The sequence below is a fragment of the Taudactylus pleione genome, unplaced genomic scaffold, assembly GCF_031769625.1.
Source record: "Taudactylus pleione unplaced genomic scaffold, aTauple2 ptg000041l, whole genome shotgun sequence".
NCBI lineage: Eukaryota > Metazoa > Chordata > Amphibia > Anura > Myobatrachidae > Taudactylus > Taudactylus pleione.
Window position 1 is genome coordinate 37,599,945 of NW_028284443.1, and position 12,556 is coordinate 37,612,500.

Below are 12,556 nucleotides of genomic sequence, written 5' to 3' on the forward strand. Positions count from 1 at the left end.
TGCACGCAAAGTTTGTCAGACACAGTGGAGCGATATTTTGCTACTACACATACACCAAAGTTGTACTGTGCACGTGCAGCAATTGGCTAGTGAGGACAGTGGCAGAGAGGATTTTAGTGCCAAGTGAGTGACAGGTAGCCAGCGTTTCAAGGATGTAACGGAGGGTGGCTAGAAAAATGCAGGCATTGGGAACATTTTCTAAGCATGCCCTAGAGAACCACTGCAAAACAAACAGCTGGAGGCCCTGTGGGCAGATATATTAATCTCTGGAAAGTGTTAAAGTGGAGAGTGATCAACTTCCAGCCACTCAGCCACTCAGGCTGTTTGAAAAATAAGTTAGAAGCTGAGTGGCTGGTCATTTAGCACTTTCCAGAGCTTAATACATCAGAAGTAGATAGGTCCCGTCAGTATTTGTACCCTGACGTCATCAGTTACTGTCCGATGTAATTCCTTACTATCCACGTGGACATCGAGGGGGAATATAAACCTGTGGTGAGCGAAGCGAGCCCTAGAGTGGACAAATTTCTTCTTTTGGGGGCCTTTATGGGCATGGAACCGCACTTCCGCCCTCACTTCACGGCAAAGTACAAATACCGAAGGAGATCTATACCTTTCCTAAATACATCTGTCCCCCGGAGTCTTTCAGATGAGACTTTTGTAAGTAAGCGGCGAATTTGAGACGCCGACAATGGAGGATGTCATTAGCACATTTTCGCAAGTCCACTGACGCAGCAGCTCCGGCCGTTGCGTGCATCTTTGAATCGGACAGGCCCCTGGCTGTATTGTACTGCGCTAGTGCGCTCGCAGCTGGCTGATGACGTCAGGGTCCTCTCCGTGAAGGGGATTTAGACATTACCCTGGCAGCTGTGACTCCGAGGTGCTGCGGAAGCGGCGCTTGAACCAAGTCCAGCAAATGATTACTAAGTTCCTGTTCCTGGTATTGGGAGCGCCGACCAATCACCGTCAGAGGTGTGGCTTAGTGGTTTCGGTTTCCGTCTGGTTGCTGACTGTGGGGAGGCGCTGCTGCCGGAAGGTGCCGCTGTTGTATTTGGATCATCTGCTATCCGGCGAGACCCTCTTCCTCCTTGTCATGATCATGGCTGCCGGTGCAGAAGAATCGTTTCCTTTCCATGGGCTGCTCCCCAAGAAAGAGACCGGAGCCGCGTCTTTCCTCTCTCGGTACCCGCACTATGATGGGCGCGGGGTACTGATTGCTGTCCTGGATACCGGGGTAGACCCGGGAGCTCCAGGGATGCAGGTACCAGATACCAGACCTTCAGCCTTTCCGTCCTAGCAGGGGTACTATAATAGATGTGTGCACTGTTCATATACTCCTGGTGTGCTGCACCTCCATGATGGGGTTGCAGAGCCTATATCTAGTGTGCTTTCCAGAGCTTAGTGAACATTTGAGAGCTGGTTATAGGGAGTGTGAGCTGTGTACCTTGGTTGGGGGTGGCATGTGAGCAGCGTACCAGGGTGGGGGGGCGGCATATGAGCAGCGTACCGGGGTGGGGGGCGGCATGTGAGCAGTGTACCGGGGTTGGGGGCCGGCATATGAGCAGCGTACCGGGGTGGGGGGCGGCATGTGAGCAGCGTACCTAGGGGGACGCCGTGTAAGCTGCGGGCCTGATTCAGAACTGCTCACTAGGCTCCGTTCGCACGCAGCCAATTTTTGCAATCTATGCATGCATACGCATCGCTGTGCGTGAAGTAGTCCATGCGACCGGGAAGCACATACATAGCTCGCTAGCTAGAGTGACAGGACAAGCCATTTGTGGGTGGTGACGGGGGATGGTCCATGAAGTGGGGGAGTAGTGGTGCAAACGCAGGCGTGCCTGAGCGTCTTAATGCCGTTTCAGAGGCGTGCATAATTAAGACGCAGCATCATAGTACATGTCACACGGTTGAAAATCACACTAAATCACTCGCAGTGCTTGTGGTAGGGTATGGTCAGCCACAAGTGCTGCGATCTCTTCCGATGGTACTTGATGTTACCGATGGTTGCATACACTTCCTGGACATGACGTGGGAAAGTGGGCGTCTTAAGACAGGCTGGTGGGTGTCTGTATACACAGAGCGATCGCACTCGAAGACATAGTGGGCGTGCTGTTGCCTTGCCGTGCGATCCCGGATTTACATACTTTCGCTGCGTGCAAACGCATTTAGCGAGCGGGTCTGAATCAAGCCTTGTGTGTAATGTACAGGTGGAAGCGGTGTATAAACTGTGCACATATAAGTTTTTAGATCTGCGTATGCACAGAAGCCATTAAGATCTGGGGTTGCAAATGTCCCTCATAGTGCCCCAAATGCTGTGTTTTCCGGCCGTGCCACAGACAGTGGTTGCTTTCCTGATCACAGTTTCACTGACATTGGCAGCATAAGTTTTTCGGACATCCAGAGTTACCTGATTGTTACCTAGATATCCAATGGTCATGCAGTTGATGAGATGCAGCATCAAATCTGAGAAGCCAGCAATGGATATGTTTTTATTTGCGACGCCTCCTGCGGCTTTTGCTTATTCTAGCACAGCTGCTGCGTACAAAGACGCAGCGATTGTTTTACTGCATCCATCTCTAAAAAGGGAAGACTAGGTGGGCCAAAAGGATCCTATCTGCTGTCAAATTTTATGTTTCTATCTCTGAATCAGGCCCTTAGTTCCTTGTGGCTGTCTTGTGTGCAACTCAACATCAGCCCCACTGTGTAGGCTGCTAAGTTTTCTCATGTTGTGCATAACTCTCTTTCATAGTCATTGGATGTCAGTCTTCTACACTCATTTACTTTGTCATAATTCATCCAATTGCTGGAAGGGTGGTAAAGCATGTATAGCTTGCTAGTGATTCAAGGAGAATGGCCCTGTAAATGCCCTCTTAAAATTCTTGCATACACCCCTCTCTCTTAAGATTACAGTTGATTGGTACAGACTATACCTGCTGATTGCTGGGCAGGAGTTCAGGTATGAAATTAGACCATTCTTTTAATTGGACTCATACCCCTTTCAGACATACAGAGAATCCCAGGTTTTTGCGGGGGCTCGGCCAATTTACCCGAGTCTCTTGCATGTCTGAAAGGCACCAACCTGCAGTAGATCACGGTTTTCCCGGGTCATAAGTCCCAGGTAGACAACCCTGGTCAAGTCTGAATGGTCCAACTGGGATATTACTCCCGGGCTGCACCTAGAAGCTTCTCATTTGCCAGCCAGGGCTGGCTGATGCACGCTGATGACATTATCATTATGGGCCAGTAAAGTGAAAAAATGAAAAACTGTGTATAACACTGAAGAATCCTGCTTATGTCTGAAAGGGGTCGACCTGTGAATTTCCCGGGTCGTCGGTGTAGTGTTAAAGGTCCCTGGTCTGAGCAAGGAAATTCCTGGGTCGTATGTCTGAAAGTGGTACAGTGGAAATAAACAGGAATTAACTTCATATGTAAATACATTTATTTGGTATTTCACAAGTGTTTTTTTTTCCTCACCTAAGCAAACCACAGATGGGAAGCCCAAGATTATTGACATTCTAGATACAACAGGAAGTGGAGATGTAAACACCAGTACTGTACTGGAGCCGAAAGAAGAAGTAATAGTTGGCCTGTCTGGACGGACTTTAAAGGTATATGCTTTTGTGTGGCTTAGATACTGTATGTATGCATACACATTAGTTAGAGTATAAATGACTGCTAATTAACTGTTTAACTCTTGAATTACCAGGGGTGCTTTCACTTATTTTTGATAGATCTAGTTCACTAGAAATAATTTTCACTTTTTATTGGATTTATTAGGGCAGTCTGGTAGCGCCGCCCAAATATAAATCTACGTAACATAGGCACGTGGCATACTTCCTTCACACTGTGCCGTCATCTGAACAAGCCCTAGTAGGAAGTTCTGTGAGCTTGTTCATCAATCACAAGCACACACAGTTCCACAATCAAGGGATCAGGAACTGAACAAACTGGTTCCTGTCCTAAGAATGTGAACATTTGTGCATTAATATGGTGAAAGCAGAGTGCCAGACTATTGAAAATAAAGGTTGGCTTGTCCCTTCTCGCCAGTATATTTATGGGTACATTGGAGTCCCCAGGCTTTTATCAAAAATACTAATAGAGCTGACCCTGCACTTGCTGTCTTTATTTGCTGGCAGTCAGACATATTTCACAGGAAGTGCTCGTCAGTTGGAAGCATGATTTCACCCAAAGTTTGGAAATTGTTAAATCATGAGGTGACTCTAGATACCAGACACAGCAGTAATCCTGATTAATTTTTTTATTTAAAAAAAACAAAGTGTTAACCAGTGGTGGCTCCTACCTTTTATAAAGGAGGGGGTCTGCCTGGGTGGCGAGGCAGTTAAGGTACAGTTGCGATTGGCAATGGCCCCGGGACCAGGTATGCATTGCGTATGCACAAATAAAGTCTATTCGGGAAAGAAGCACATGCGCACAGAGCGGCTTCTATGGACTGCATCGGCTGCAGTCCTAGAAGCCAGATAGCACTGACGTTAAAGCAGGAGAGTGTCTCCCCATTGGAAGCACTCTCTGCTAATTGTAGTCTGGACTGGCAGGGGAGAAAACGCCTCCCACTGGGACTGCCTGTCCAACTGTGATAATCGGGGAGCACTTCCAATGGGAAGTCAATGCCACTGCTAGGAAATCCCTGTGGGTGGTGGATTTTACTGTCGGGGGCCTGGAACCCCTAGGTAAAATCTGCCATTGGCACCCCCACTGTTTAACACCATGACTAAGCAGACTTCCTAGAGCCCAGCACACTGCAGTGGGCTTTCTGCCTCTTTCTTCCTAGTTAAAGAAAATGGGGGAGATTCAATTTAACGCGATTTGAATAGCGCAGGGAAGGTTAGGGTTAGGCTAGGGGAAGGGGGTTAGGCACTAGGGGGGGGGTTAGGCTTAGGCACCCCCCCGGGAGGGTTAGGTTTAGGGAGCGGAGGTAGGTTTAAACACCCCTGGGGGGAGGTTAGGGTTAGGCACCCCTAAAGGAGGGTAAGGGTGGGGTAGAGGGGAGGGTTAGGTTACTTACCTATAGCTGTCGGGATTTTTACCCGCCGGCCTGACGCTGTCGGTATTTGATCTGGCAGCTAAATAGCCGCCGGCATGACATACTGATTCCCCCAGAATCAGCTGAGTGAGCACCCTGACAGACTATGGTGAGAATGGGGCAGTTCTTGCTCACAGCATTTGGATTTTCATAGTGACGCAGACAGGATTGACTAAGTAGCGGCTTGATCTCCCTGTCTGTGCTTAGTTATCTCTCCAGGGTATTTGATTCACATGTCACACTGATTAGCCCGTGGAACTGCCTGGTGCTATCTGCTTTACTTGAACTGAAGCTCCTTTAGTCCCTTCTTGGGTTCTTGTTTAGTGACATGGGAGATGGGGTCAAATGAGTCTTCTGCATCCATACTAAAAGTGGCTTGTTCGAGTACCTGCACTTTTATGTTTTGGCTTGTGTGGCCTATATTTTCCTGTGCCAGCACTATTCTCACTGCAAGCTAGCACATGTGTGCACAAGCCCTTGGGGCAACAGAGTACCAATGAGCTCTAAGGGGAAGAGGGCTGCTAAAGGTGAAGAACACAAATTGCTGGTTCTAGACATTTATAGTAATTTGACATTTTGCTACACACCTTATCCTGGAGAAGGATCAACTGCTGCCGTAGTATATTGAAACGGTGATGTAGCAACCACATGCAGGCTTAATGGAACCAAAATCAATGCCACTGTTTGTTTACGTGAACGCTCTAAGGAGCTCTTGCAGCTCCCAAGCCATGAAGAAACCATCTTGAATTTTCTGGTCAGATAAAATGTTTGTCAGCATGTGTACATATAATTTTTATTTTTTTTCACACGAACGTACAAGGTTTACTCCTTATCAGATCACTATGTTTAATTTTTTCTTTTATTTCTCTACCTTGATAGTTGTGTAAATTATTTTAGTATGTTATCTTTAGTAATTTCTTTACAAGCAACTGACTACATATTATTTCATCCTACTGTAGATTCCCACAAGTTGGATAAATCCATCTGGCAGATATCACATTGGTATTAAGAATGGTTTTGACTTTTATCCAAAGGCTCTCAAGGAACGACTACAGGTAATACTTATTGTCCCGGCGTGAAATAATGAGCGCTATCCTAGGGTCTGCTAAAATATAATGTATTTTACACCACTGCATTGGATAATTTTTAAAATGAAGATGCTGTTGGTGTTTTAAAAACTGCATTCGCTATTAAAGCTGCTTCTCCAATTTACTCATAAAAATTAATAACTAAAGCAAATAGATGCTGTGCTGTAAATGTGGAGTAAAATGTGCCTGTGATAGATCACCTTTAGATCAGGTGCTCTGTCATTGCAGAATTACTTATAAACACTAATGAAATTCAATGACCACTGCAGATATATTTTGACATGTTTTTCGAACTTGTGTTTGGAGCTCTCTCTAGGCTTCAGGGTACGTTTACTTACAGTAAACATATATACATATATAGAAAAAACGCAATGCGTTTCCTAAAACTAGAATGCAAATGGGACGCTGTTGCAATTCTAGTAAGCGCCAGTGACCGTGGTAATGAGATTGATAACATTAAAAACTTGCGTTTTTAAAAAAAAAAAAAATTTGAGTAATATTTATTGGTTTAAAAAAATAAAGCTTAATAAAAGGAAAATGTGTTACAATCGCAAAGTAATAGTGTCTCTAAAGGCACACTGCTCAATATACATAGTGCAAAGAACTTTAGAATAGCAGTTGCATAAACCAGCTCTCTTGTCTCAGCGGAGTGACGCATTACATTTCTGACAGGTGTTCAAATAAATATTTGTGTCTCTCTCTCTCCCCTCTCCCAAAATGTCTGAATCAAACTTCTCATTATAATTACTTAATCATTCTCATATGTAAAAGTGTAAAACTTGGGGCCAGAATATATATATATATATATATATATATATATATATATATATATATATATATATATATATATATATATATATATATATATATAATGTGTGTATAATACACACACAACCACACACACACACACACACAGTCAGGTGCATAGATATTGGGACATTGACAGAATTTTCATATTTTGTCCTCTATTCACCATCACAATGGCTTTGAAATTAAACAAACAAGATGTGCTTTAACTGCAGACTCAGATTTAATTTGAGGGTAATTACATCCAAATCAGGTGAACGGTGTAGGAATTACAACGGTTTCTATATGTGCCTCCCACTTTTTAAGGGGCCAAAAGTAATGGGACTATCAACTCAAAAGCTATTTCATGGACAGGTGTGGGCTATTACCTCGTTATTTCATTATCAATTAAGCAGGTAAAAGGTCTGGAGTTGATTCTAGGTGTGACATTTGCATTTGGAATCAGTTGCTGTCGACTCTCAATATGAGATCCAAAGAGCTGTCACTATCAGTGAAGCAAGCCATCATTAGGCTGAAAAATCAAAACAAACCCATCAGAGAGATAGCAAAAACATTAGGTGTGGCCAAATCAACTGTTTGGAACATTCTTAAAAAGAAAGAACGCATCGGAGAGCTCAGCAACACCAAAAGACTCGGAAGACCACGGAAAACAACTGTGGTGGATGACAGAAGAATTATTTCCCTGGTGAAGAAAAACCCCTTCACAACAGTTGGCCAAATCAAGAACACTCTCCAGGAGTTCGGTGTATAAATGTCAAAGTCAACAATCAAGAGAAGACTTCACATGAGTGAATATAGAGGGTTCACCACAAGATGTAAACCATTGGTGAGCCACAAAAACAGGAAGACCAGATTACAGTTTGCCAAACAACATCTAAAAAAGCCATTACAGTTCTGGAACAACATCCTATGGACAGATAAGACAAAGATCAACTTGTACCAGAGTGATGGGAAGGGAAGAGTATGGAGAAGGAAAGGAACTGCTCATGATCCAAAACATACCACCTCATCAGTGAAGTATGGTGGTGGTAGTGTCATGGCGTGGGCATGTATGGCTGCCAATGGAACTGGTTCCCTTGTATTTATTGATGTGACTGCTGACAAAAGCAACAGAATGAATTCTGAAGTGTTTCGGGCAATATTATATGCTCATATTCAGTAAAATGCTTCAGAACTCATTGGACAGCGCTTCACAGTGCAGATGGACAATGACCCGAAGCATACTGCAAAAGCAACCAAAGAGTTTTTTAAGGCTAAAAAGTGGAATGTTATGCAATGGCCAAGTCAATCCCCTGACCTGAATCCGATTGAGCATGCATTTCACTTGATGCAGACAAAACTGAAGGGAAAATGCCCCAAGAACAAGCAGAAACTGAAGACATTTGCAGTAGAGGCCTGGCAGAGCATCACCAGGGATGAAACCCAGGATCTGGTGATGTCTATGCATTCCAGACTTCAGGCTGTAATTGCCTGCAAAGGATTTGCAACAAAGTATTAAAAAGTGAAAGTTAGATTTAGGATTGTTTAGTTTGTCCCATTACTTTTGGCCCCTTAAAAAGTGGGAGGCACATATAGAAACCGTTGTAATTCCTATACCGTTCACCTGATTTGGATGTAATTACCCTCAAATTAAATCTGAAAGTCTGCAGTTAAAGCACATCTTGTTTGTTTAATTTCAAAGCCATTGTGGTGGTGAATAGAGGCCAAAATATGAAAATTCTGTCAATGTCCCAATATTTATGCACCTGATATATAGATATATAGTGTGTATGTATGTATGTGTGTATGTGTGTATATGTGTATATATATATATATATATATATATATATATATATATATATATATATATATCTCAGGCTTAATCCACGGCACTCAACCATCAGGGGTGCCCTTGGTATGTGACCACACCATCTACATAAAAAATATCATACAAACTCGGCATTCACTTGGTTTTCAAACTGCAACTCCTTTGAATACAAGGAATGTTGGTTCCAAAATATTGCAATCATTTGTTAAGCTGACCACCACTTCACACATACTCTTTACTGAGTTGGGTGGTTGGTGCCATAATATTGATTACAATAGTAGTCAAATAGTGGTGTCCACTGTGTACTAACCCTACCTCTGCACAACACAACTGATGGTCTCGCACACATTAAGAAGGCAAGTGGGGGCGTGGCCAAGACTTCTATGGAGTAGCACACGCAGTCGTGAGCTCTCCAGTAATTATATCCTGCACCATCTCCTGCTACAGCACCCCGGGGATATAATACACCAGGCGAACGTCGGAGGTCCTGGAGTACCTGTTGCGCCGGGTCCGGGAGCTTGCGGCAGCCTCCTGAGCCTTATTAGAAGCGGTTTCTTGGCGGGGGTAATAGCCGCAGCCGATCACGTGGGACGCCGGCGGGCTCCGTGTCTCTGCGCAGCGCTGCTACACACAACACAGCCCTGCTTGTTTGGCTCTCCCAGCGCTGGCCCTGACACCCACACAACATACCTCTGCTGGATGCACTTGCTGATGTCCTGTTCCCCTGCCTGGGTGTCTCTCCTTAGCTTTGGAGCTGTTGCTGGCTGCCACTTTGATTTCTGGTCAGTGTGTTGAATCTGTGACCTCCTCTGCTGCAAACACAGTGGTGGTGCTCCTGAGAGTTATATACCATTATATATTTCTATACTGCCTCACCTATTCAAATATGGGGAAAACTCATCATGCTGCTGCAGCAGCGAAGCCTGGAGCGTTTTTCTCGCGCATCGACGCCGCAGCCCCCACCCCGAGAAGAACGGGATGTCTGATCTCCTCTGCGGCTACTTTGCAGAGTGTGCTGGATGCAGTCACGGCCAGTGCGAAAAGGCTTGCTGATAAACTTGGTGAAGTGCAGTCCGACCCATCTATAATTCACCATGATTTACAGAGAGTTTGTGGGAGAGGTGGTAACACGTACTTCTACTCTTGAGGATACAGGACCTCATTCAGAGTCGGTCGTTGCTGCCGCACGGTCGTAAGGTAAAAGAGGCCGGATATGCAAATGAAGCGCTCGCAAGTTGCGTCGTTAAGATGGGATCGTTAGCTGGACGAGCGAGGGGAGGATGCGGCCGTAAGACTAAAAATACGCTCCCTTCTCGTTCCCATTACACGTCATCTCCGGGCATATAAGGATTAATCGAGGCCATCGGGAACCATCGGAGCTGGTCGTAGAGCTTAAGGTTGACCATACCCTCTCAAGCACTACGATCAAGTCAGTGTAAAAACCTCCCATGTCACATGTGCCATGACACTACTTAGTTAATTATGCACTCCTATAAAACGCCGTTTGCATAGTCAGGCACGCCTGCGTTCGGATCTCCACTCCCCCATTCACAAGCACCTTCCCCTGTTGCCACCCACAAACGCCTCATCCTGTCACTCAAACTAACAACCTGGCCAAGTTGAAGGAGAGAGCAATTTCTGATCGTAATAGCTAGTTTGCGCACACGCATTGCGAATTTTACGCATGCGCAGTTTAGCGAACATAGGTGGCGTGCGGCCGCAACGACCGACTCTGAATGAGGTCCACAGTATCTCCACTAAAATAGAAAGTGGCTGCTTTGGATTCTCAAATGGCTGCGGTTCATAAGAAGTTGTCAGATATGGAGGGGCGCCTTCGGCGTAATAACGTCAGATTTGTGGGGCTACCGGAAAAAGAGGAGGGCTCGATTCCGGAGGAATTTCTGGAAAAGTGGTTGCTAGAAACATATGGCCAGGAGGCCTTTACTTCACACTTTGCAGTAGAGCGGGCTCACCGTGTGCCGACCAGAGCGCTTCCTCCTGGAGCACCCCCGCGTACCTTTATTGCCAAATTCCTACACTATCAGGATCGGGATACTGTGATAAGACTGGCTCGCACTAAAGGTCTTATGGAATGTAATGGCTCTCTGATTTCGGTGTTCCCTGACTTCTCCTTTGAAGTTCAAAAGGAGAGGGCACAGTAGTCAAACGTCGTCTGCGGGATCTCAATCTTCCATACGCCATGCTGTTCCCTTCGAAATTACGAGTGGTTGCGGATGGTGAAACAACATTTTTCTTCACCCCGAGAGAAGCTGCTTTGTGGTTGGATCGTCGTGTCCCAGCCAGGAGGCCGCTAGTTAATGACTGAACATGGATTAATGCTCCTGATTTACATAGCACGTAACTATGTTATATATGCGACTGCCAACATAGTAGTATTTTATTTTAGGCCAGGACAGTATTTTGTTCTTATTTTTATTCCTGTGGTGTGAAATACCAGTGGGTTCCCTGTGTTTAGGGGTCATTATATATTTTGCCTCACCCTGTGTCCGGGATAATTTTTTATATGTTCACTTGGTGAACTTATTTCTATGTTGTTTACTTGTTGAGGGAAGGGAGTGGGAATAGGTATGCCGCAGTTTGGGTTGGGTATACAGGGAGGGGGGACAGAAGGGATAGGGGTTGTGGTTTTATTGTTTTACTATTTTTTATTTTTTTTTCTTTTCTTTCATTTTTTATGTGGTCTCAAATTATTATATACTGCAGTGTTATATGTTTGGTCCAGGATGTGCTTGTATTCTGGGTCTATGCGGGTTTGGTCTATGGATACATATTTTGGGAAGAGATGATATACTAGCTGGAATACTATGACGCAAGCCAGTATCAATGTCCTCACTTGGAACATACGAGGACTTAATGACAAAATAAAACGTTCCCTAGTGCTAAGACAACTTTAAAAATTATGGAGCGGATATAGTCTGCCTTATGGAGACACACCTGGTAGGTGGGAAATTGCTCTCCCTTAAAAACACGTGGGTGGGTTGGGCTTATCATGCATCACACACGTCCGCTTCTAGGGGGGTCTCCATTCTTGTCCGCAAATCGGTCCCTTTTATAATGGAGACGGTGCAGATTGACTCAGGGGGTCGTTATGTCTTTTTGAAATGTAGGATTAATAATCTATCACTTTTATTGTTAGCATTATATATACCGCCTCCTTATTCCTCTGTAGTTTTAAAGAAAGTAGCGGAGTTTATGGCCCTGTCTCCGGGAACGTCTACAATATGTTTTGGAGATTTCAATAATGTTCTGGGTCAAGATTTGAATAGAAGGGGTACAACTCAGAAGTCCTCCATCACAAGGCAACAGGTTTTTGATGTATGTGTCTGGGCTGGGCTTGGTCGATGCGTGGAAAACCCTACTGCAAGGCAGTTTTCCTGTTTTTCGTATTCTCACCTCACGTTCTCCCGGATTGACGTGGCGCTGCTCACGCGGGATATGCTGCCAAGAATTAAGTCTGTGTGCTATGAGACCAGAGGAATCTCAGACCATTCTCAACTGACACTTAGCTTAGATCTGGGATGTCAAAGGGGTCAATCATTTTGGAAACTTAATCCATTTTGGTTGACTCGTATGGGGGCGGGTTCTGATCTGGAAGAAATGTGGAAGGAATATTTTGAACTTAATTATGGTACGGCCCCAGATCAGATATTATGGGATTCTTTTAATTCTTTTCTTAGGGGGACTTTGATTAAACGTGTTGCTGATTTAAGGTCTTTCTGCAAAAAAAGGAATTAGAGTTCGAAGTTTCTTGCCAATCATTAGAGCTTACCTACCTCGCTGATGGATTAGAGTCAT

General features: G+C 44.8%; 1 protein-coding gene across 3 annotated transcripts in view; it reads left to right on the forward strand.

Annotated features, from left to right (window-relative positions):
• Window positions 1–1,026: 1,026 nt before the first annotated feature.
• TPP2 (tripeptidyl peptidase 2) overlaps window positions 1,027–12,556 on the forward strand; it is a 133,389-nt gene continuing 121,859 nt past the window's right edge. The window contains exons 1-3 of one of the 3 annotated variants that reach the window (XM_088458213.1): window positions 1,027–1,258; window positions 3,477–3,605; window positions 5,998–6,093. In XM_088458213.1, the coding sequence (XP_088314339.1) occupies window positions 1,091–1,258; window positions 3,477–3,605; window positions 5,998–6,093 (393 nt within the window). In that variant the 5' untranslated portion in view covers window positions 1,027–1,090. The remainder of the gene's footprint in view (window positions 1,259–3,476; window positions 3,606–5,997; window positions 6,094–12,556) is intronic. The other 2 variants (XM_088458211.1, XM_088458212.1) reach the window with 2 other exon arrangements.